Source organism: Mizuhopecten yessoensis, unplaced genomic scaffold, assembly GCF_002113885.1.
Source record: "Mizuhopecten yessoensis strain PY_sf001 unplaced genomic scaffold, ASM211388v2 scaffold5133, whole genome shotgun sequence".
NCBI classification, from domain to species: Eukaryota; Metazoa; Mollusca; class Bivalvia; order Pectinida; family Pectinidae; genus Mizuhopecten; species Mizuhopecten yessoensis.
Window position 1 is genome coordinate 302,856 of NW_018405896.1, and position 26,609 is coordinate 329,464.

Sequence of the window (26,609 nt, forward strand, 5' to 3'; positions counted from 1 at the left end):
GCCTGTTCAACAAGTTTTTTTCTTGCTTTACAGAAACTGCCATTATAATGAAACAGCAGTCCTAGAAACGAGTAACAGTCATGTGTTTGCAACTCTTCACCAAAAAGAGTAAAACGAATATTTTGTGCAATTACTTTTCCTTTTTTCAAAGATAACAACTTTAGTTTTATTGAGATTAACTTTATGTTTCCAAATAGTACAATAAGTTTCAAATTCACGGAAAGCATTCTCTAGACCTTTAGCTGTTTCTGACATAACAACTGTGTCATCTGCATATAGCAGAATAAATAATTTAACAAATATACCCATGCGTTCTTGAAATAAATTATCAATATACTGGAGTTGGTCAACATTACTTTGCATGAAAGATTCTTCTAAATCATTTGAATATATTGAGAACAAAAATAGGGAGAGATTTTTACCCCGACGTGACATGTGAAAAAATCAAGTCATACCATTGCTAGTTTTTACGCAAGATTTAGTGTTTGCATACAGATAAATTTTAGCATTAAATATCTGTGATATTATTCTTTAATAATTTCTTCCATAAACCTTCCCTCCAAACAGTATCAACCCTTTTTTATAGAATAAAACAGAGACATATATTGGAACCTCGGCCAGGCAATTTATATATATATATACATATTTAGTCCGATCCTGCCCCGTTCCTGTAATTGCAATTCTTTTATCAAATATACCTTATACCCGATAAGGATGATTAAATAGTCCGATCCTGCCCCGTTTCTGTACTGTAAATCGTCGCCCGTTCTTGCCTGATCCATATCAATACAATACTTTTAATTCGTTGCAATCCTTTTATCAAATGACGTATCTTGTACCCAATAAAATAAAGATATAATACTATAAATATATATATATATATATATAATTTAGTCCGATTCTGCCCCGATCATGTGATTGCAATCCTTTTATCAAATATATCTTATACCCGATAAAGATACTTAAATGTATCTAATATATATATTCATTAATGTATATATAATAATTAATAGATTTCTGCCCGTTCCTGCCCGTTCCTCTAAATCGTCGAACCCCTAGTCACAGCATTTCGGTGATGTTTTCTGCACCAAATCGCATATTTCCAGATAGGATGTGAAATATAGAAGTAAATAACTTCAAGAAATGTGATATTTCACAGTAATAAAGAATTATTTGGTTAATAACTATGTCGTATGGGGTAGTATTGGGTGGTATGGAGCAGTATTAGTATTGGGTCATAGTGACGGCAATTTGGTGATGTTTTCCGCACCAAATCGCTAACTATGTCGTATGGTATGGCATATGGAAGTAAATAACGTCTACAAAGGTGATATTTCACAGTAATACAGAAGTATTTGGTTCATAACTGGGTCGTATGGGGTGGTATTGGGTAGTATTGGGTGGTATTGGGTAGTATTGGGTAATTAGACGTGCCGGAGTTATTCTATGAACAGGTTAAAATGTGGCTATATCTCCTTGCAAATACCATATACTCAACATTTATCAAGGTTACAATGAATGTACAGCATTGCTCTTGGACAACAACTTCCTGTCAGATTCCATCATGAATACAAAATAGACTTTATCTAAGTAGCTCAATCTTTACCAGAGCATACTTAAGTAGAAATTAGGTTTTTTATAACCATGCTAAAATGCTACATTACCTTATAATTTAGTTTTGCCTTTTGTAATGAAGGTGAATTCAACATTACAGTGAACAAAAGTAAACAACATAATGAAGAAAGTTATCAAATGAAAAGGGCAAAATGAACACTGAGCAAATATGTATTTTACTGGAATAAGGCTAACGTTTCCTGATATGCAGTAACGGAAAATGAAAATGACGGAGAATGTCAGCAATCGGAAAAGATTATAAAGTGTTTATTTTGGATGAAGTTTATATGTTCAAATTTAATGTACTACCATGCAGTGAATTTGTGGAGCATATCAGGGTTGTACTAAAAATGTAAAGGATCAATAAAATAATTTATCTCTAGTTTATAGCCTGATGTTGCCAAATGTGATAGCAGTCCCTCGCCTGTGTAAACGTCATCTACATCGGTTTCTGAAGCAGCAGTTCCGTCATTGTGTGGCTGACCATACATCTGTGGATTCACCTGTGCCCCATGTGTGTGTTGTTGGGAGTGGCCCTGCAGGGTTTTATACAGCCCAACAACTCCTCAAGGTATTCTTGTATAGATATATGTGGCTTTAGCTTGCCACATATCCTCTCGTAGTTAAGACATAATTACTCATGTCACTGAGGAGGGGTAGAAAAGAAAATGAAAAATAAATCTTAATAACTTTTCATTATATTTATAATACTTATTCAAGAGTATAGATCTGTTTTAACATTAAAAAATATGTAAAGCACTCAATGAAGCCCTTCTATTTAATGATGAAAACAAGTAAAAACGCTGTGTTATTATGTACCTGTACTATGTAATCACTCCAATCTAGAAATAGTATGGTTTATAGAATAGCTAAAAACACATGTACCGGTAAGCATTCCAAGCAAGTAAACTCAGCTCTGATAACATGAATCTCATAACTTTTTACTTTCCTTTTTATTTCATTTTCAATGTAGATTTTTAATGCTATAGCTTTTCTTTAAGAAATAAATTCAGTAGTGAATATTCTTCAAGGGTAAACATATATTTGTTTTACCATGCATTTATCAGTATTTGTTTTACCATGCATTTATCAGATGTGAATAAATGTTTGTTTATCTGTCATAGGGAAATCCTGACATCGTAGTAGATATCTATGAGAAGTTACCTGTTCCATTTGGCCTGGTACGGTTTGGTGTTGCTCCAGACCACCCTGAGGTCAAAGTAAGTTACATTTGAATGTCTGTTAAATCTTATTTTAAATGACTCCTCTGCCCTAGATATCTGCAACACTTCCACAAAAAGTAGCATAATGTCTCATTATTCTCAGATGGCTGTAATCCTTCCTCCTCAGATAGCTACAAAGCCTTCCAAGACCTGCATGACATCCTCCCCAGACAGCTACAAAGCCATCCAAGACCTGCACAACCTCCTCCCCAGACAGCTTCTATGCCACCCTAGACCTGCACGACCTCCTCCCCAGATAATTCTATGCCACCCTAGACCTGCACGACCTCCTCCCCAGATAGTTCTATACCACCCTAGACCTGCACGACCTCCTCCCCAGATAATTCTATGCCACCCTAGACCTGCACGCCCTCCTCCCCAGATAGTTCTAAACCACCCTAGACCTGCATGACCTTCTCCCCAGATAGTTCTAAACCACCCTAGCCCTGCACGACCTCCTCCCATGATAATTTTATGCCACCCTAGACCTGCACGACCTCCTACTCGGATAATTCTATGCCACCCTAGACATCCACGACCTCCTCCCCAGATAGTTCTATACCACCCTAGACCTACACGACCTCCTACTCAGATAGTTCTATACCACCCTAGACCTGCACGCCCTCCTCCCCAGATAGTTCTAAACCACCCTAGACCTGCATGACCTTCTCCACAGATAATTTTATGCCACCCTAGACCTGCACGACCTCCTACTCAGATAGTTCTATACCACCCTAGAACAATACATCCTCTGCCCAAGAAAGCCTCAATGCTTCATCTGACTAAGATAGTTGCGGACTATCTTTTGCCTTTGGTATCTAAAATCCCTGCTTAGATATATATCTGCAATGGCTCCTCAGGGCTTCCATACCTCCTAGCTAGCTGCAATGCTGGATCTGTTCCTGATAGCTGCAATCCCTCCATCAAATGTGTTGAATGCTTTACTAGAACTGCCATGGGTCCACATCCTAGATAGCTGCCATGCCTCCTCAATACAGAACACTTGAATCTGTTATATTTGTAAGAAATGTTAGATATTAACACAAAATATGATTGGTAGTTTTTTTTTTGACAGAATGTGATCAATACATTCACTAAAACAGCCAAGTCAGAAAGGTGCTCCTTCATAGGCAATGTGGAAGTGGGAAGGGACATAACACTGCAGCAACTTAGGGATGCATATTCAGCAGTGGTGCTTGTAAGTATGTACACCAACACAGAATGTATACACTCAGCTGTAATACTTGTGTATACACCAGAACACTCAGCTGTAATACTTGTGTATACATCAGAACACTCAGCTGTAATACTTGTATATACACCAGAACACTCAGCTGTAAAACTTGTAAGTATGTATACCAATACAGTACACTCAGTTGTAATTCTTGTAAGTATCTATACTGTAATACTTGTGTATGCATCAGAACATTCAGCTGTAATACTTGAATGTACACCAGTACATTCAGCTGTAATACTTGGAAGTGTAAACACCAGTACACTCAGCTGTAATACTTGGAAGTATATACACCAGTACACTCAACTGTAATACTCGGACGCTGTAATACTCGTGTATACACCAGTACACTCAGACAGGTGTGGTTCTTGTATGTATGTACACCAGTGCACTCAGCTGTAATACTCGTGTGTACACCGGTACACTCAAGTCTTGTATGTACACCAGTGCACTCAGCTGTAATACTCATGTGTACACCGGTACACTAAAGTATTGTATGTACACCAGTGCACTCAGCTGTAATACTCATGTGTACACCGGTACACTAAAGTATTGTATGTACACCAGTGCACTCAGCTGTAATACTCGTGTGTACACCGTTACACTCAAGTCTTGTATGTACAAAAGAAAACTCAGCTGTAATACTCGTGTGTACACCGTTACACTCAAGTCTTGCATGTACACAAGAAAACTCAGCTGTAATACTCGTGTGTACACCGGTACACTCAACTCTTGTATGTACACAAGAAAACTCAGCTGTCATACTTGTAAGAATTCACACCAATACACTCAACTGTAATATTTGTATGTACATCAGTAAACTTAACTTTAATACTTACATGTACACCAGTACAGTGGTACACCCAGCTGTAATATTTGTATGTACATCAGTAAACTTAACTTTAATACTTACATGTACACCAGTACAGTGGTACACCCAGCTGTAATATTTGTATGTACATCAGTAAACTTAACTTTAATACTTACATGTACACCAGTACAGTGGTACACCCAGCTGTAATATTTGTATTGTTATTGAAGATTTATTTTGGGATTCAGTATTTTGATCTTAATTTCATTTCAGCGCTACAATTTAAAATGGTTTGCAATTATTAAAATTGTATTGTAGGCAAAATGCCAACATTTATTTAAATATCTTACTGACTTTTTCAGGCATATGGTGCTGACAATGACAAGACGCTAGGGATCCCAGGGGAGGTAACTAACACATAGAAAATTAAAAACCCATCTTATCTCTCAACTTGAATGAGTCGGGTATCCTTTAAACTGAGTCAGATCATTTGGTTTGTACCTCCATACTCCTCAGAAAAACCTTATTCACTGCATTGTGATATATATTCATGTGTAACATCATATCATCTTTGTTAACTCTCATGTTATAAATTTAATTCTGTTAAGAGAGTAAAGTCACACATATAACTACTCAAATCTTATAGGTTATGATTCAGATTCTTTTAATGAAATTTTATTAATCTGTGAAAAAGTCACAACAAAGCTGGTGTGGTCGAATTTGAAATACAATGTATTTTTTTTCCCACTCTGCGATTGGTTGTTTTGTTCAATTTTTGCTTGGCTACTAATATTGTTCTATTACATCTGTACAGGGTTTAGACAACGTGTTGTCTGCACGGTCATTTGTCGGTTGGTTCAATGGACTTCCTCAGGACAGAGATGTAAGTGGAATATATCACTCGTTAAAAGACAGTAAAAATAAGAAAAGAAACAGCTTCTGAGGTACTTTTCATAAACCTCATTCTGTTTTTTGTCTAGTTCCCAATGCACTTGACCATCCAATTGATAAACCCAGAAGTGTGTGGGAGGGGGGGTGGGGGATAAGGGTTTCTGGAAGAACTTTTTATTGCTATAAGTGTGTGTGTTTATGTGGGAGGAGGGGGGGGGGGGGATAAGGGTTTCTGGAAGTACTTTTTATTGCTATAAGATTTGCATGGTTACAAAGCACCACATATAATCAGTGTGTATGATGTAGTTGAAGGTAGATCTGAGTGCAGAGAGAGCAGTCATCCTTGGACATGGGAACGTGGCTGTGGACGTGGCCAGGATCCTCCTCACCCCTATAGATATACTCAAGGTAAGGAATGTGGCTGGGGATGTGGCCAGGATCCTCCTTACCCCTATAGATATACTCAAGGTAAGGAATGTGGCTGTGGACATGGCCAGGATCCTCCTTACCCCTATAGATATACTCAAGGTATAGCACTGCACAGCAAACCCTGGAAATCAACTTGTTAGTAGCATTTCAAACTTGACACAAGGTGCCTGTTAGCTAATGGTATGATGGTGCTGTTGTCATCAGTTTTATTTCAATTATTTTTTTAAACCGAAAGCCCCAGTGTTGTAATATTTGATGAAATGGCCTTGACCTAATTTCAAACAGCATTATCTGAAAAGCAATAAGGTCTAAATTTATGATACTATTCAGTATGTATACATGCAAATCTCTTTCTTTTCCTCACATATTGCGATGAGGTTCATATTTGAGCAGTGGCTAGGGTCAAATGTTAACATGGAGTATAAAGGGTGAATGTCTTAAGTTTTATACTATCCCAAGTACTGACTTTGAAAATTTCAAAACAACCCTATCGAAGGAAATAAAAGGTTTAGAGTGGTAATATATGGTTAAGTTGGCTGGTTGCAAAGGCCCTATAACCATGGATAATAATTTGTGAACTGCTTTGAGATGACCTACGAACTAGGTTGTGATAAAGCAGTATAGAAGAACCTCAAATTATTATATTACTATTATTATATGTTTAATATGTAGACCAGTGTTGTTAAAAAAGTCTTATGAATATTGAAGTCAAAGGTCAACTTCAAATATAAACATTAGTTGTAATATATAGACAGGTTTTTACCCCACGATAATCCAAAAATCCAAACACCGTCATTTAAACAACTATAATGTTTTAACCCATGAAACTTGGGTATGTTATGCATACCAGCAGAGATCATTTGTTGAGGTCAAAAGTAAGTTTTATTGACCGAGGTGAAATGTAAAAATGGGCTATAATTGATAAAAGCCTTCTGAAGACCTAGCCAAGGGTCCTGATAGTTGGCCAACAGTTAGGATGGAGTGCTATGAAGTTTCTTCATGCAAATGGTATTGACCTACTGTCGAGGTCACATGTCGTTTGGTCACTAAGCTTCAAACATTGTCGAGGTCCCCATCAGTTAACCTAGCTAGGTATTAAGGAACAAATATACAACAATGTGACCAGGATTAGCCCTTGGGTCTGCCTTCACACTTAGGGACTTAATCCTATTTTCATAACTTGGAAAAGATTCAGATTTCCACCCTAAAACCATATGCTTGTATAATTATATAAATCTCCATCAAAATTGACATGGAACATCCTTGATCCTTGGGACCTGGGAAGGTATATTAAACAAAGGTAATATCCTGCTGGATGCTGAGCCATAAATGGGGAAATAGTTGCAATTTGACATTCAATGAGAAGATTTTTTCATGGTTGCTTGAATATCCATCTTTTTTAAACATTTCTAATTTCTTACAAAGGTTTGTTCAAATATCTTCCATTATGTCAAGTCATGATTGCTTTCCTGTTACTCTGACAGAAGGATGGACAAATTCAAACAGTTACCGATAGACTTCACTTGTATTAGTTCTTGTTGATTTTGGTCTATAACCTTTTAACAATTTATTAAGGACTGTACAACAAAATTTCTAAATAACTACAACTTGTCATTGAGATTTACATAATAGCAGGTCAATACTTGTATTGTTATAATATGCAATTCAAAATTCATCTACTCATTTCTTTGAAACTTAAACAGAAATGCTTGATATTGTATTGATAGAGATGATTTTTGTTTTCCAGACAACTGACATATCCCAGCATGCCCTCGAGGCACTGTCACATAGCTGCATAAAAGGGGTTGTGTTGGTTGGAAGAAGGGGACCATTACAAGTTGCCTTCACTATCAAAGAGCTACGGGAAATGACAAAGATCCCCGAGTGTCGACCACATCTCAATCCAAAAGACTACCTGGAACTCCTTGATTTAATACCAGGTCTGCTGTATTATAGACACCTTACTTTTGTTAGCTCATACAAGTTCTGGTGTATTATAGAAACCTTACTTTTGTTAGCTCATACAAGTTCTGGTGTATTATAGAAACCTTACTTTTGTTAGCTCATACAAGTTCTGGTGTATTATAGAAACCTTACTTTTGTTAGCTCATACAAGTTCTGGTGTATTATAGAAACCTTACTTTTGTTAGCTCATACAAGTTCTGGTGTATTATAGACACCTTACTTTTGTTAGCTCATACAAGTTCTGGTGTATTATAGACACCTTACTTTTGTTAGCTCATACAAGTTCTGGTGTATTATAGAAACCTTACTTTTGTTAGCTCATACAAGTTCTGGTGTATTATAGAAACCTTACTTTTGTTAGCTCATACAAGTTCTGGTGTATTATAGAAACCTTACTTTTGTTAGCTCATACAAGTTCTGGTGTATTATAGAAACCTTACTTTTGTTAGCTCATACAAGTTCTGGTGTATTATAGAAACCTTACTTTTGTTAGCTCATACAAGTTCTGGTGTATTATAGAAACCTTACTTTTGTTAGCTCATACAAGTTCTGGTGTATTATAGAAACCTTACTTTTGTTAGCTCATACAAGTTCTGGTGTATTATAGAAACCTTACTTTTGTTAGCTCATACAAGTTCTGGTGTATTATAGAAACCTTACTTTTGTTAGCTCATACAAGTTCTGGTGTATTATAGAAACCTTACTTTTGTTAGCTCATACAAGTTCTGGTGTATTATAGAAACCTTACTTTTGTTAGCTCATACAAGTTCTGGTGTATTATAGAAACCTTACTTTTGTTAGCTCATACAAGTTCTGGTGTATTATAGAAACCTTACTTTTGTTAGCTCATACAAGTTCTGGTGTATTATAGAAACCTTACTTTTGTTAGCTCATACAAGTTCTGGTGTATTATAGAAACCTTACTTTTGTTAGCTCATACAAGTTCTGGTGTATTATAGAAACCTTACTTTTGTTAGCTCATACAAGTTCTGGTGTATTATAGAAACCTTACTTTTGTTAGCTCATACAAGTTCTGGTGTATTATAGAAACCTTACTTTTGTTAGCTCATACAAGTTCTGGTGTATTATAGAAACCTTACTTTTGTTAGCTCATACAAGTTCTGGTGTATTATAGAAACCTTACTTTTGTTAGCTCATACAAGTTCTGGTGTATTATAGAAACCTTACTTTTGTTAGCTCATACAAGTTCTGGTGTATTATAGAAACCTTACTTTTGTTAGCTCATACAAGTTCTGGTGTATTATAGAAACCTTACTTTTGTTAGCTCATACAAGTTCTGGTGTATTATAGAAACCTTACTTTTGTTAGCTCATACAAGTTCTGGTGTATTATAGAAACCTTACTTTTGTTAGCTCATACAAGTTCTGGTGTATTATAGAAACCTTACTTTTGTTAGCTCATACAAGTTCTGGTGTATTATAGAAACCTTACTTTTGTTAGCTCATACAAGTTCTGGTGTATTATAGAAACCTTACTTTTGTTAGCTCATACAAGTTCTGGTGTATTATAGAAACCTTACTTTTGTTAGCTCATACAAGTTCTGGTGTATTATAGAAACCTTACTTTTGTTAGCTCATACAAGTTCTGGTGTATTATAGAAACCTTACTTTTGTTAGCTCATACAAGTTCTGGTGTATTATAGAAACCTTACTTTTGTTAGCTCATACAAGTTCTGGTGTATTATAGAAACCTTACTTTTGTTAGCTCATACAAGTTCTGGTGTATTATAGAAACCTTACTTTTGTTAGCTCATACAAGTTCTGGTGTATTATAGAAACCTTACTTTTGTTAGCTCATACAAGTTCTGGTGTATTATAGAAACCTTACTTTTGTTAGCTCATACAAGTTCTGGTGTATTATAGAAACCTTACTTTTGTTAGCTCATACAAGTTCTGGTGTATTATAGAAACCTTACTTTTGTTAGCTCATACAAGTTCTGGTGTATTATAGAAACCTTACTTTTGTTAGCTCATACAAGTTCTGGTGTATTATAGAAACCTTACTTTTGTTAGCTCATACAAGTTCTGGTGTATTATAGAAACCTTACTTTTGTTAGCTCATACAAGTTCTGGTGTATTATAGAAACCTTACTTTTGTTAGCTCATACAAGTTCTGGTGTATTATAGAAACCTTACTTTTGTTAGCTCATACAAGTTCTGGTGTATTATAGAAACCTTACTTTTGTTAGCTCATACAAGTTCTGGTGTATTATAGAAACCTTACTTTTGTTAGCTCATACAAGTTCTGGTGTATTATAGAAACCTTACTTTTGTTAGCTCATACAAGTTCTGGTGTATTATAGAAACCTTACTTTTGTTAGCTCATACAAGTTCTGGTGTATTATAGAAACCTTACTTTTGTTAGCTCATACAAGTTCTGGTGTATTATAGAAACCTTACTTTTGTTAGCTCATACAAGTTCTGGTGTATTATAGAAACCTTACTTTTGTTAGCTCATACAAGTTCTGGTGTATTATAGAAACCTTACTTTTGTTAGCTCATACAAGTTCTGGTGTATTATAGAAACCTTACTTTTGTTAGCTCATACAAGTTCTGGTGTATTATAGAAACCTTACTTTTGTTAGCTCATACAAGTTCTGGTGTATTATAGAAACCTTACTTTTGTTAGCTCATACAAGTTCTGGTGTATTATAGAAACCTTACTTTTGTTAGCTCATACAAGTTCTGGTGTATTATAGAAACCTTACTTTTGTTAGCTCATACAAGTTCTGGTGTATTATAGAAACCTTACTTTTGTTAGCTCATACAAGTTCTGGTGTATTATAGAAACCTTACTTTTGTTAGCTCATACAAGTTCTGGTGTATTATAGAAACCTTACTTTTGTTAGCTCATACAAGTTCTGGTGTATTATAGAAACCTTACTTTTGTTAGCTCATACAAGTTCTGGTGTATTATAGAAACCTTACTTTTGTTAGCTCATACAAGTTCTGGTGTATTATAGAAACCTTACTTTTGTTAGCTCATACAAGTTCTGGTGTATTATAGAAACCTTACTTTTGTTAGCTCATACAAGTTCTGGTGTATTATAGAAACCTTACTTTTGTTAGCTCATACAAGTTCTGGTGTATTATAGAAACCTTACTTTTGTTAGCTCATACAAGTTCTGGTGTATTATAGAAACCTTACTTTTGTTAGCTCATACAAGTTCTGGTGTATTATAGAAACCTTACTTTTGTTAGCTCATACAAGTTCTGGTGTATTATAGAAACCTTACTTTTGTTAGCTCATACAAGTTCTGGTGTATTATAGAAACCTTACTTTTGTTAGCTCATACAAGTTCTGGTGTATTATAGAAACCTTACTTTTGTTAGCTCATACAAGTTCTGGTGTATTATAGAAACCTTACTTTTGTTAGCTCATACAAGTTCTGGTGTATTATAGAAACCTTACTTTTGTTAGCTCATACAAGTTCTGGTGTATTATAGAAACCTTACTTTTGTTAGCTCATACAAGTTCTGGTGTATTATAGAAACCTTACTTTTGTTAGCTCATACAAGTTCTGGTGTATTATAGAAACCTTACTTTTGTTAGCTCATACAAGTTCTGGTGTATTATAGAAACCTTACTTTTGTTAGCTCATACAAGTTCTGGTGTATTATAGAAACCTTACTTTTGTTAGCTCATACAAGTTCTGGTGTATTATAGAAACCTTACTTTTGTTAGCTCATACAAGTTCTGGTGTATTATAGAAACCTTACTTTTGTTAGCTCATACAAGTTCTGGTGTATTATAGAAACCTTACTTTTGTTAGCTCATACAAGTTCTGGTGTATTATAGAAACCTTACTTTTGTTAGCTCATACAAGTTCTGGTGTATTATAGAAACCTTACTTTTGTTAGCTCATACAAGTTCTGGTGTATTATAGAAACCTTACTTTTGTTAGCTCATACAAGTTCTGGTGTATTATAGAAACCTTACTTTTGTTAGCTCATACAAGTTCTGGTGTATTATAGAAACCTTACTTTTGTTAGCTCATACAAGTTCTGGTGTATTATAGAAACCTTACTTTTGTTAGCTCATACAAGTTCTGGTGTATTATAGAAACCTTACTTTTGTTAGCTCATACAAGTTCTGGTGTATTATAGAAACCTTACTTTTGTTAGCTCATACAAGTTCTGGTGTATTATAGAAACCTTACTTTTGTTAGCTCATACAAGTTCTGGTGTATTATAGAAACCTTACTTTTGTTAGCTCATACAAGTTCTGGTGTATTATAGAAACCTTACTTTTGTTAGCTCATACAAGTTCTGGTGTATTATAGAAACCTTACTTTTGTTAGCTCATACAAGTTCTGGTGTATTATAGAAACCTTACTTTTGTTAGCTCATACAAGTTCTGGTGTATTATAGAAACCTTACTTTTGTTAGCTCATACAAGTTCTGGTGTATTATAGAAACCTTACTTTTGTTAGCTCATACAAGTTCTGGTGTATTATAGAAACCTTACTTTTGTTAGCTCATACAAGTTCTGGTGTATTATAGAAACCTTACTTTTGTTAGCTCATACAAGTTCTGGTGTATTATAGAAACCTTACTTTTGTTAGCTCATACAAGTTCTGGTGTATTATAGAAACCTTACTTTTGTTAGCTCATACAAGTTCTGGTGTATTATAGAAACCTTACTTTTGTTAGCTCATACAAGTTCTGGTGTATTATAGAAACCTTACTTTTGTTAGCTCATACACATTCTGGTGTATTATAGAAACCTTACTTTTGTTAGCTCATACACGTTCTGGTGTATTATAGAAACCTTACTTTTGTTAGCTAGTATACCTTGTCTTATTTGCAATAATCTGCAGAAAATATATTTGGAACACACAAGTTTTTAAGACATTGACAGAACATAGTTGTCTCTTTAACACTGCAAGGAAAGAAATTTTATATCACTTTCTGTAGATATATGTATTTTAACACCTTTATGTGAAAAAGTGAAAATATTTGAAAAAAAAGAGAGATAGGAAACATCAGTTATAACATTCTTTAAAATTTTCCCTGTGAAATTTCAAACATGCCAGTAGGTAAAATTGTCTCCATTTGCACTGTTAATTTATAAAGGATTTTCAAAGCTTAACAATCAAATATTTCCTTTAATGTAAAGAAGTGTTAGGGTGTAGAATAGTTTTCCATTAGAGGTTGAGGAATCACCAACAATTTTATGCAAACTTGATGATGAATTGAAAAACCAAAGTAAAACAAAATTGAAAATACATGTACTATCAAACTGAGACTGGATGTAACCTTCACTTAATTCACAAAGACTTGTCAACTCTTTTAGACTAAATATTGGTATTTATGTAAACCCCATAGAAAAATGTCTGATGTAATCTTTTAAGAGGTTAATGGAATCAGGCATTTAAGTATTTGGGATGAAAACAACATTAGATATTTTGAGGTTAATCCAAAATATCCATCCATCTATAAACAATTCACAGGCAGCCATCTTTGATTTGTACACTTTTAAGATTGTTATTGCTATTTCTCAATTTGCACAGTGAATTCTTTTGAAAATTTGATGAACAGCTACCACATGGTGCACTTACTGTTGAAATTACTTTCAAACCAGCAGATTAAAGAAAAGAGATGGAAGTAACATATCAATCTTACGATCCAAGTCACATGGTTACCAAGATCCTTTTGGAATATGTGTGAAGAGATACAATCAATTTACAATTTAAAGGGGAAAAAATGAGGTTTATATGAAAAGGAAAATGGACAAAAGAGGCAATCCCTCCACAGTTAAAATATATTTAAATCCATATGTTTCGCTGCTTGTGAAATATAGTGCAGTATAGTTTATATCTTTTCCCCTTGTTGCCATGACGATGGTGTAGATCTGCCACGCCCAAGGAGTCGATTGACAGATCTACTGTACAAAACAGCACTTGAGCCTAACGCTAGATATAAGGCATTATGGGCAGATGCCAAGCGGGAATGGAAGCTTCAGTTCCTGAGGAGCCCAATACACATTTGTGGGGAAACAAAGGTCACAGGGATCAAGCTTGCTATCAATAGACTTGAGGTATGTCTACACACAGTGAGAAAGCAGTTGTTAAAGGGATCAAATATTCTACCAAAAGGTACAAGTTACATTTGGATTTAGTCAATAAAGAAAAATAAAGATCAGTTTTAGGATAACATAAATTAATGAAATAATAAAATGATAGAATGTATCCTTCCTTGGTTGATGTAAAAAAAGGTTTTTATTCAGAATTTGATCGTCAGATGGAAACAAAACAGTCTGAATGAATCCCACTCAGCTGTATGTAGTATATAACCTGTAATGTTGACAGGGATAGACCTGATTAGAAAGGAGCACTGTCCGTACAGAGGAAGGAGAACATACACCTGTATATATATATATAACCCCGTAATGTTGACAGGGATAGACCTGATTAGAAAGGAGCACTGTCCGTACAGAGAAAGGAGAACATACACCTGTATATATATATATATAACCTGTAATGTTGACAGAGATAGACCTGATTAGAAAGGAGCACTGTCCATACAGAGGAAGGAGAACATACACCTGTATATATATATATAACCCCGTAATGTTGAAAGGGATAGACCTGATTAGAAAGGAGCACTGTCCTTACAGAAGAAAAAGAACATACACCTGTATATATATATATAACCTGTAATGTTGACAGAGATAGACCTGATTAGAAAGGAGCACTGTCCTTACAGAAGAAAAAGAACATACACCTGTATATATATATTACCTGTAATGTTGACCGGGATAGACCTGATTAAAAAGGAGCACTGTCCTTACAGAAGAAAAAGAACATACACCTGTATATATATATATAACCTGTAATGTTGACAGGGATAGACCTGATTAGAATGGAGCACCGTCCTTACAGAGGAAGGAGAACATACACCTGTATATATATATATATAACCTGTAATGGTGACAGGGATAGACCTGATTAGAAAGGAGCACTGTCCTTACAGAAGAAAAAGAACATATACCTGTATATATATATTACCTGTAATGTTGACAGGGATAGACCTGATTAGAATGGAGCACTGTCCTTACAGAGGAAGGAGAACATACACCTGTATATATGTTGACAGGGATAACCCTGATAAGAATGGAGCACTGTCCTTACAGAGGAAGGAGAACATACACTTGTATATATATATATATATTACCTGTAATGTTGACAGGGATAGACCTGATTAAAAAGGAGCAATGANGTTTGAGGTTTTGCCATATTTCAGCTAGAATGACTAGACTATAAGGATCATGTACAGCTAGCTGTACATAGTGTAGAGTTCCTATTATTGTCCCTCGCTCTATTTATTATCTACAGTGTGACAGAGTTCAACATAAAACAACAGTTGAACTACAGTCAGACTGTTCTGTAGCATTGCACAGGGAACTAGTAGTTAGGAGTCCGGTCATTGATCAGCTTCTTGATTCTTTCATTTTATTTACTTTAGTATTATGTAGTGTGTAAATAAATGTAAAAAAGGGATTAAGAACAAACTGAAACTTCCATTGTAATTGATCTGATAATTTCATTTACATGTACAAATTTTCAATTGAAAAATAAATCATTCCTGGCCCATCTTAAAAAATATGTATTAAATATTACTCGATGGTTGAAAGTTTTTAGAAGACTAATAGGCATCCTTATTTTAATGTTCTATGAAGTTTCAAACCCATATTTACATTTATTTGTCTCTGTCCTCTGGTTTATCAGGTGCTGAGAAGTATTGGCTACCGAAGTGTGTCTATCGACAAGGACATCCCTTTTAACATGGAGAGAGGAGTGGTCTCTCACACACAGGGCAGAGTTGATGGACTTATTGGTGAGTAACCATGATGAATGGGTGGTCTCTCACACACAGGGCAGATTTGATGGACTTATTGGTGAGTAAACATGATGAACGGGTGGTCTCTCACACAGGGCAGAGTTGATGGACTTATTGGTGAGTAAACATGATGAACGGGTGGTCTCTCACACAGGGCAGAGTTGATGGACTTATTGGTGAGTAAACATGATGTATGGGTGGTCTCTCACACAGGGCAGAGTTGATGGACTTATTGGTGAGGAAACATGATGAATGGGTGGTCTCTCACACACAGGGCAGATATGATGGACTTATTGGTGAGTAAACATGATGAATGGGTGGTCCCTCACACACAGGGCAGAGTTGATGGACTTATTGGTGAGTAAACATAATGAATAGGGGGTCTCTCACACACAGGGCAGAGTTGATGGACTTATTGGTGAGTAACCATGATGAATGGGTGGTCTCTCACACACAGGGCAGATATGATGGACTTATTGGTGAGTAAACATGATGAAGGGGTGGTCTCTCACACACAGGGCAGATTTGATGGACTTATTGGTGAGTAAACATGATGAACGGGTGGTCTCTCACACAGGGCAGAGTTGATGGACTTATTGGTGAGGAAACATGATGAATGGGTGGTCTCTCACACACAGGGCAGATATGATGGACTTATTGGTGAGTAAACATGATGAATGGGTGGTCTCTCACACACAGGGGAGAGTTGATGGACTTATTGGTGAGTAAACATGATGAATGGGTGGTCTCTCACACACAGGGTCGAGTTGATGGACTTATTGGTGAGTAAACATGCTGGATGGGTGGTCTCTCACACACAGGGCAGAGTTGATGGACTTATTGGTGAGGAAACATGATGAATGGGTGGTCTCTCACACACAGGGCAGATTTGATGGACTTATTGGTGAGTAAACATGATGAATGGGTGGTCTCTCACACACAGGGCAGATATGATGGACTTATTGGTGAGTAAACATGATGAATGGGTGGTCTCTCACACACAGGGGAGAGTTGATGGACTTATTGGTGAGTAAACATGATGAACGGGTGGTCTCTCACACAGGGCAGAGTTGATGGACTTATTGGTGAGTAAACATGCTGAATGGGTGGACTCTCACACACAGGGCAGAGTTGATGGACTTATTGGTGAGGAAACATGATGAATGGGTGGTCTCTCACACACAGGACAGATTTGATGGACTTATTGGTGAGTAAACATAATGAATAGGGGGTCTCTCACACACAGGGCAGAGTTGATGGACTTATTGGTGAGGAAACATGATGAATGGGTGGTCTCTCACACACAGGGCAGATTTGATGGACTTATTGGTGAGTAAACATGATGAATGGGTGGTCTCTCACACACAGGACAGATTTGATGGACTTATTGGTGAGTAAACATAATGAATGGGTGGTCTCTCACACACAGGGTCGAGTTGATGGACTTATTGTTGAGTAAACAATCTCAACCATTAGCTCAGAAATTACCAAAAGGCATTAGAATTTCAGCATCGGAATGTTCCCAATTTTGTGACGTCATGTCATTGTTGTACAATTGTGATGTCATGCACATGAAATGGGGGTGTTAGACAGAAATTGTGTGTACCTCTTTCTTACCCTGGACATTTCTATCATTTACGCACTGTAATGAGAGTAATACAATCTTACATGGGTGTGACCGTGGACAGGGAAAATCTCAACCCGAGGATAAGAGTTTGGCTGTCTTGCCAAAGCACGACAGCCAAACTTTTACGCGAAGGTTGAGTTTTCCCTGTTCACAGACCATACCCATGTTTGATTCTTTTTCTCCCATACTGGAAATAAAAATGCCAGTGCCATTACTCTGTGACCTTCATATGCTTGTATTCCATGAAGCCCATGAACACAATTGTGTTAATTCTATAGGGGTGATGAACCTTGAACATAAAATCAGAAATCCATTTAAAGCAAAACGTTAGCAATATTTTATTTAATAATTCAACAATTGATATATATCAAATAATATATCTTATAATAAGTACAAAACTACTGTAAATTTAACAGTCAAAACAACGAAACTATTTCAATCCCCAACGTAGTTGGCGGACTTGCCTGGCGGCAGTAGTTCCATTCATCAGTTAATCACTGTTGGAGTGACGTCATAGTGTTGTGTCGTCATAGCGCGTGTAGGTTTCATGGGCCAATTCCTGTCTTTAACAGGCAAGTATGGGAGAAAATGATCTCTTGCACACAGGGCAGATTTGAGGAACTTAATAGTGAGTTAATATTGAGAACTTACTGTAGGATTGTACTGTGTTTTAACTGTGAGTATTATATGTGTAATTATATGTGTAGGTATAAATTGGATGTGATGGTGAGAAATGGAACTGTGTGTATTTTATATTTAGGTGTTTACTGTAGTGGATGGGTGAACACCGGTCCTGTTGGAGTCATCCTAACTACAATGACAAATGGCTTTGAAACTGGCAAGACCATCATCCACGACATATCTAATGGGACACTAGAGTTGTCAGGGAAACAGGGCAAGAATGATATACTGCCTCTGCTACAGAAATCAGGTATGTTTGTCAATTTGTACCTGACTGACCCCTCACAAAGCTACAATTTTTATTTTTTTTCAAACGAAGAAATAACAGTATGGAGCCTATAAGTTTGCACTTAATCATTCAGTACACTCATCATTATGAGAACTTATGGAATAGGGTATAGATTTATCTGTCAGTCAATCGCCTGGTGATACTACAAGGGAGGGGGACCATTGTTCTCTACTCGTCTGTCAGTGAATCCCCTGGTGATACTAAAAGAAAGGGACCATTGTTCTCTACTCGTCTGTCAGTGAATCCCCTGGTGATACTACAAAGGAGGGGGACTATTGTTCTCTACTCGGCTGTCAGTGAATCCCCTGGTGATACTACAATGGAGGGGGACCATTGTTCACTACTTGTCTGTCAGTGAATCCCCTGGAGATACTACAAGGGAGGGAGACCATTGTTCTCTACTCGTCTGTCAGTGAATCCCCACTCATCATTATGAGAACTTATGGAACAGGGTATAGATTTATCTGTCAGTCAATCGCCTGGTGATACTACAAGGGAGTGGGACCATTGTTCTCTACTCGTCTGTCAATGAAGCCCCTGGTGATACTACAAGGGAGGGGGCCCATTGTTCTCTACTTGTCTGTCAGTCAATCCCCTGGGGATACTACAAGGGAGGGGGACCATTGTTATCTACTCGTCTGTCAGTGAATCCCCTGGAGATACTACAAGGGAGGGAGACCATTGTTCTCTACTCGTCTGTCAGGGAATCCCCTGGTGATACTACAAGGGAGGGAGACCATTGTTCTCTACTCGTCTGTCAGGGAATCCCCTGGTGATACTACAAGGGAGAGGGACCATTGTTCTCTACTTGTCTGTCAGTCAATCCCCTGGTGATAGTACAAGGGAGGGGGACCATTGTTCTCTCCTCGTCGGTCAGTGAATCCCCTGGTGATACAACAAGGGAGGGGGACCATTGTTCTCTACCCGTCTGACAGTGAATCCCCTGGTGATACTACAAGGGAAAGGGACCATTGTTCTCTACTTGTCTGTCAGTCAATCCCCTGGTGATAGTACAAGGGAGGGGGACCATTGTTCTCTGCTTGTCTGTCAGTGAATCCCGTCTATCAGTGACTCCCCTGGTGATACTACAAGGGAGGGGGCCCATTGTTCTCTACTTGTCTGTCAGTCAATCCCCTGGGGATACTACAAGGGAGGGGGACCATTGTTATCTACTCGTCTGTCAGTGAATCCCCTGGTGCTACTACAAGGGAGGGGGACCATTGTTCGCTACTTGTCTGTCAGTCAATCTCCTGGTGATACTACAAGGGAGGGGGCCCATTGTTCTCTACTTGTCTGTCAGTGCATCCCGTCTATCAGTGAATCCCCTGGTGATACTACAAGATAGATTTATCTGTCAGTCAATCGCCTGGTGATACTACAAGGGAGTGGGTCGATTGTTCTCTACTTGTCTGTCAGTCCACCCCCTGGTGATACTACAAGCGAGGGGGACCATTGTTCTCTACTCGTCTGGCAGTGAATCCCCTGGTGATACTACAAGGGAAAGGGACCATTGTTCTCTACTTGTCTGTCAGTCAATCCCCTGGGGATACTACAAGGGAGGGGGACCATTGTTCGCTACTTGTCTGTCAGTCAATCTCCTGGTGATACTACAAAGGAGGGGGACTATTGTTCTCTACTCGTCTGTCAGTCCACCCCCTGGTGATCCTACTCGTCTGTCAGTGAATCCCCTGGGGATACTCCAAGGGAGGGGGACCATTGTTCTCTACTTATCGGTCAGTAAATCCCCTGGTGATACTACAAGGGAGGGTGACCATTGTTCTCTACTTGTCTGTCAGTCAATCTCCTGGTGATACTACAAAGGAGGGGGACCATTGTTCTCTACTCGTCTGGCAGTGAATCCCCTGGTGATACTACAAGATAGATTTATCTGTCAGTCAATCGCCTGGTGATACTACAAGGGAGTGGGCCCATTGTTCTCTACTCGTCTGTCAGTGAATCTCCTGGTGATACTACAAGGGAGGGGGCCCATTGTTCTCTACTTGTCTGTCAGTGCATCCCGTCTATCAGTGAATCCCCTGGTGATACTACAAGTGAGGGGGACCATTGTTCTCTACTTGTCTGTCAGTGAATCCCGTCTATCAGTGAATCCCCTGGTGATACTACAAGGGAGGGGGACCATTGTTCTCTACTTGTCTGTCAGTCAATCTCCTGGTGATACTACAAAGGAGGGGGACTATTGTTCTCTACTCGTCTGTCAGTGAATCCCCTGGTGATACTACAAGGGAGGGGGACCATTGTTCGCTACTTGTCTGTCAGTCAATCTCCTAGTGATACTACAAAGGAGGGGGACTATTGTTCTCTACTCGTCTGTCAGTGAATCTCCTGGTGATACTACAAGGGAGGGGGGCCTTTGTTCTCTACTTGTCTGTCAGTCAATCTCCTAGTGATACTACAAAGGAGGGGGACTATTGTTCTCTTCTCGTCTGTCAGTGAATCGCCTGGTGATACTACAAGGGAGGGGGTCCATTGTTCTCTACTTGTCTGTCAGTTAATCCCGTCTATCAGTGAATCCCCTGGTGATACTACGGGGGAGGGGGACTATTGTTCTCTACTCTTCTGTCAGTGAATCCCCTCGTGATACTACAAGGGAGGGGGACCATTGTTCGCTACTTGTCTGTCAGTCAATCTCCTGGTGATACTACAAAGGAGGGGGACTATTGTTCTCTACTCTTCTGTCAGTGAATCCCCTGGTGATACTACGGGGGAGGGGGACTATTGTTCTCTACTCTTCTGTCAGTGAATCCCCTGGTGATACAACAAGGGAGGGGGACCATTGTTCTCTACTTGTCTGTCAGTCCACCCATCCATGTGACACTTTGTTCAGAGCATTTCTTTCAATTTTGAATTTGAATACCTCTTTGAATGGCGTATTAAAAGCAGTTTTCTCGCTATTGGTTTGAAGTACTATTTATGGTATTACCTAATACAATGAAAATAACCATTTCATATACAGGATATATTCTTCATAAAAAAATGCTTTATCACCTGTTAAAGACTCCTAAGTATGTCACAAATGAGTCCAACCTAATGTAGCATTCTACTTGTAGAGAACAATACGTTTATAAATACATGTATCATGCAAGCAGGATAAGAAACATTACGAGACTTCTCCAATTTATTGACATCTTCATGTACATTACAGAACAATAGAAACAGTGCTAAAGAAGGGGAGAGTAATCTTATGTTGACCAAGTGATGCAGCAGATGTCATTAACTGCTTAATATATATATTTTTGACATTTCAGGGGTGCAGGTTGTGAGTTTTTCTGACTGGATGAAAATAGATGAAGCTGAAGTGGAAAGAGGCCAAAATTGTGGAAAACCAAGAGAGAAACTTGTAGACATTGACGCTATGTTAAAAATTGCCTCTACAGCTGCTCCATCTCCTCTGTGAACTGAAATAATATCCACATGTTTATGAAATAAAACTTTATTATCGATATAGAATGATTTAGCCTTTTACAACTGAATCATATTTTTTTTTTAAATAATGCGTAGTACCACCAAATTTTTATCCAAAATACAAACAATGTATAACCAAAATTTGAAGAATGTTTACAGAATGAAAAACAAAGAAAGTGGAACTATACTAACTAAATGTGCAAATTATCTTAACAGAACCTAGAAACAGTTGAAACTAATTAATTACTTTATCAAAAAGTACAAAATATCATTCACAATGATCATATTTTCCTTCAAAACATTGTCCTAATATTATGCAAAGGTTTACTGAGAAATATAGGGTCTGTACTTTTTATTGCGAGATGATTACAGAGAAATACAGTGAAGTACATGGAGTTTACAGAAAAGTAGAGTGTTCATTATTTCATGCTGTAACAGAAATTAGGCCAATGATAATGCCTTAGCATGGTAATTTCTTACTGCATTGTTTTACAGGAAGGTGTGGCTGAAAACATCAAAACAAATGTATCTTAACAGAATCTAGGAACAATAAAACTAAGAAACTGCACTCATTTACTCGTATATCTTTTTACTTTACTTATATAAGCTAAGTTAATAAAGTAACTTCAATGTACACAATACTGAGTATACTGGGGGTTTACAGAACCAAGGAACAAGGGAAACAAAGAATGTACACAATACTGGGTATACTGGGGGTTTACAGAACCAAGGAACAAGGGAAACAAAGAAACTACAGTAAATGTATGTACACAAATATCTTTACACAATTAAGGCCAAGGGAAACCTGGAAATACTTCAAGTATTACTTGTCATGAATTTCGCACAAAGGGGCATAACTCCATCAAAAAGGGTCGAAATCCCAAATTAAAATGCCGGTGCACAAATACATAAGATATCGATACATTCATGCAATCCAAAGAGACTCAATGAAATCCACCTGTTAGTTAAGGAGTAGTTGTGCTGACAAGTATTATGCACAAAGTGGCATAACTCCATCAAAAAGGTTGGAAATTCCAAATTAAAATGCTGGTGTGCAACTACATAAGATATCGATAATACTTGTCCGCACAACTCCTCCTTAACTAACAGGTTGATTTCATTGAAACTTTGCATGAATGATCGGTAACTTATGTAGTTGTGCACCGGCATTTTAATTTGGAATTTAGACCCTTTTTGATGGACAGGTATGCCCTTTTGTGCGAAATACTTGTTACTGGTGGGAGACTATGGATTGCTTTGCAATGCTTTACCTTAGTAAGCCTTAAACTTACAGTTCTGGTTTATATAGCAGCGGGGGTATTAGTTAGCCTTTGCCTTACAGTTCTAGTTATAACTGTCCCATTTGAAACGTTGATACTGATCTATGACTGCATGAAATGGCATGGCAGCAAAGGTTTAGAAAAGACTGTTTTCAAATTTCATATTAGACACAGAGGGTTTGGTTCTAGAGGTAATTTTCATTTCTTTATAAGGCGTATGATCCCTTCAGTACAGGTGAAGGGAGCTTGACTATTTTAATGTAAAAAGATCAATGGTCCAAGAAAACTCAGTGTTTATAAATATACCTAAACAAAGTTGTGGCTCCCTTTGGGGCAGACAGATGGGGCCTATTAGACGGGTTCATGTTTCTTATTCCATACTAAAGGTTTCTAAACCAAGAGGACTTATTGTTGTATAAAAAGGTGTGTATCTATACTAGCTGATAGAGAATCAGGTCCCCACAGGGGAAATGGGAGTAAATATTTAAGAACTTAGCATATATATATATGTGTGTATTTAAGTGAATCCCTGGGCCAAGGATCTATTTGAAACTTGGTATTCATTCTTTATTAACTTTAAGCTTTCCTGCTCATCAGTGTACATGTAACAATATAAATACATTGGCAGACACTGCAAAACGCAGTGGAGAATGGACAAAAGATTTGACACGTTTAAATGTCATTATATCATAGTCTTCCTCAATTTAGTGGCATCATATATATATTTGCTAAACCTGGTTAGTTCTTTTACATTTGTTGAGCACAGTAATTGTATTACATTATAATCATGATATGAAGTTAATGTGTCTCCCTTAAAAGAAGTCTCCCTTAAAAGAATTAAGATTTGACGATTTTTGCAAAAGTTATTGCCTTTTTGTTCATTTCAGTAATTTGATGTTTTGTCCGAAGATTTTCTCCTACATTTTTTGTATAGCATATCTGCTAACCACTCTTAGAATGATGCAGATCTTATTTCAATGTAAGAAAGTATAACACTATATGGCATTCGACAGGCGTATTTTGTTCCGGCCTGCGGTACTCTTGTTTCATATGAAATGCAGAAGTCTGCATTTTCCCCATTTGATACTATGATTTCTGACATTTTTTTACGTAAATTATATATGTGAACTTATGGGGAATTTTATTATGCGGAAAATCTGATATTAAAATAAAAAATATATATAAGTTAGAGAAATTAGACATGGTCAAATTTAAAAACCTTTCCCTTTTCAGAGCATTTTTGTTGAATAAATGAAATGTTTTATGGTTAGGTAAGTTTATTCAAATTGTTTGAACGCTGAGAGATTACAGCTTACTGCGAATGATATATTTAATTGCATGTTACCTCAATTCTTACGGAGTTTTTCCCCTTTAAACATTCGGAATTATCGTAGAAGTGTTCCGAGTGAAGGCGCGTTGTTCAAAGTCGAAACGTCTGCAAAATAAACAAAGTTTTATTAATTCATTTCATCCGATTATATCATGAACAAAAAGCAACATAGAAGATGGAATCGACATTAAATACAAACGTATGAGGTGAGATATGAAAAGAAAGTTCAATGTTGAAATTTGAGTGAAATAATTCTGCTCTTCAGAAAACTTTCACATCACAGGCACAGGGGCACGGTTCAACATTTATCGATTGAAGGCCTCGTAATTGTTTACCATACATATTGCGGCAATGCCTGATTGCAAAATTCGGACAGAAGATCACGTTCGTGTTAAGTAGGAGTAACATCCTGTTTAAATATCATGATTTTGCGTAAATAATCGAATGATTGATTATTGCAATTTCTTTCATAAGATTAGTTGTTTGTTGATTTTGACCCTAGCTCACAGTGAAGGACTCGAATTGAAATAAACTGGCAGTGAATGTGAATGGGGCGTTTTAAAGTTGAAGTTAGTTTCCAATACAGAGCCGATACTGTAGAGCTCCTCACTGGACTCAAATTTAAACAATTGTATAATATAATTTATAAAGTTAAAAGTTCATTGTTAATTACAGATGCCCTATAATTGTAATAAAGTTTATCTGCCCAGAGATGTATATAACCTGGTACTACTTTACTGGCTTTATATGTCTCTGATCTGCCAAAGTTTAATTATTCATTTTTTTTTTTAAAGTGCTGCCAATAAGAAACATGGTAGTTATATTAAATTATATTGTATGAAGAAAAATAGCAAATTCAGGTCAAATGTGCATGTGGGGGATAATATATAAATGGAAATACTCAAATAGTCCAAAATCACCTATCTCCATTTTTTAATGTAGCCCCATTAACCCTTATTTCAAAGAGGATAGCTATTTCTGGCTAAAATATGCTTATAAGGTTCAACAAGCCCCTGATAGATGTTGTACTAGTAGTCACCCTAAATGTCAACCCCTGATAAGTGGTATTTAGAGACCTCTCTTTAAACCGAAACTTATATGTGCAATTTGAATATTCTGAACTTGTACATTGGCTATTAAAAAAATACATAGCTAGCTATTAATATAGGTTAAAGTAGTCGAAAATAAGGCATTTAAGCTGGTGTCTTCATAAAAATAGCTCACCAGACTTTTAACATGTCATTCTCATTTTTGACCCAACTGCGTGCTAAGAAATGACATATAATTTAAAGTTTATTTATATACGTTGTACCTAGGTCATGCGTAGCTTCATTTCTCCTCTATTCACTGTTGAGATGAAACCAAATCAAGACAGATGTTGCCATGCGAACCACTTAAATCCTAGTAAAATCCCCGGGTAATTAATCTTATAAATAAGAAGAAACCTTGATAAATGAACTTTCAAACATTTAAACTGAAAAGAATGATAATGTTTATAACCTATCTAGCTTTTTTATAACAACATTAAAGTAAAATGCAAAGAAGGAACACTTTATATGAAGTTTATGTATTTTTTATGGTCATAGTTTTTCACATTTAATATACCAGTAAGATAAATTATGTTACTGAGTACCCTGATGTTTAAGTTTGATTTTTAGCTCACCTGCCCGAAGGGCAAGTGAGCTTATGTTATGGTGCGGCATCCGTCGTCCGTCTGTCCGGCGTCAACTTTTTGCTTTAAACAACTTCTTCTCAATAACCAAAAGGCCTAGGAAGATGATATTTGGCCAGTAGCATGCTGGGATCAAGGGCTACCAAGTTTGTTCAAATAAATGACCTTGACCCACTTTCAAAGTCACAGGGATCAAATATGTTAAAATCTTCAAACAACTTCTTCTCAATAACCAAAAGGCCCAGGGTACTGATATTGGGCCTGTAGCATGCTGGGAT

The 26,609-nt window shown here is 36.9% G+C and overlaps 2 protein-coding genes across 3 annotated transcripts in view; both read left to right on the top strand.

Annotated features, from left to right (window-relative positions):
- LOC110450206 (NADPH:adrenodoxin oxidoreductase, mitochondrial-like) lies at nucleotides 1–22,618 on the top strand. Its single transcript, XM_021497525.1, has 13 exons — nucleotides 1–108; nucleotides 1,998–2,185; nucleotides 2,739–2,834; nucleotides 3,913–4,035; nucleotides 5,245–5,289; nucleotides 5,697–5,765; nucleotides 6,080–6,181; nucleotides 7,950–8,142; nucleotides 14,040–14,291; nucleotides 15,213–15,342; nucleotides 15,869–16,026; nucleotides 18,417–18,587; nucleotides 21,893–22,618. Exons 1-13 carry the CDS (start codon nucleotides 81–83, stop codon nucleotides 22,039–22,041), a joined length of 1,704 nt encoding a protein of 567 aa, XP_021353200.1. The 5' UTR covers nucleotides 1–80; the 3' UTR covers nucleotides 22,042–22,618.
- A 2,138-nt stretch (nucleotides 22,619–24,756) lies between these two features.
- The window catches only part of LOC110450214 (SUN domain-containing protein 2-like), a 43,716-nt gene continuing 41,863 nt past the window's right edge, over nucleotides 24,757–26,609 (top strand). The window contains exon 1 of one of the 2 annotated variants that reach the window (XM_021497543.1): nucleotides 24,757–24,865. In XM_021497543.1, coding sequence (XP_021353218.1) covers nucleotides 24,861–24,865 — 5 coding nt within the window. In that variant the 5' untranslated portion in view covers nucleotides 24,757–24,860. Of the gene's footprint in view, nucleotides 24,866–24,907; nucleotides 25,055–26,609 lie in introns of those variants that run through there. The other variant, XM_021497541.1, reaches the window with a different exon arrangement.

Coding starts and splice junctions, on each gene's coding strand:
- LOC110450206 (XM_021497525.1), top strand. CDS start 81: ATGTGTTTGCAACTCTTCACCAAAAAGA. Junction 2,835..3,912: donor CAGACCACCCTGAGGTCAAA/GTAAGTTACATT, acceptor TTTTTTTGACAG/AATGTGATCAATACATTCAC. Junction 6,182..7,949: donor CCCCTATAGATATACTCAAG/GTAAGGAATGTG, acceptor TTTGTTTTCCAG/ACAACTGACATATCCCAGCA.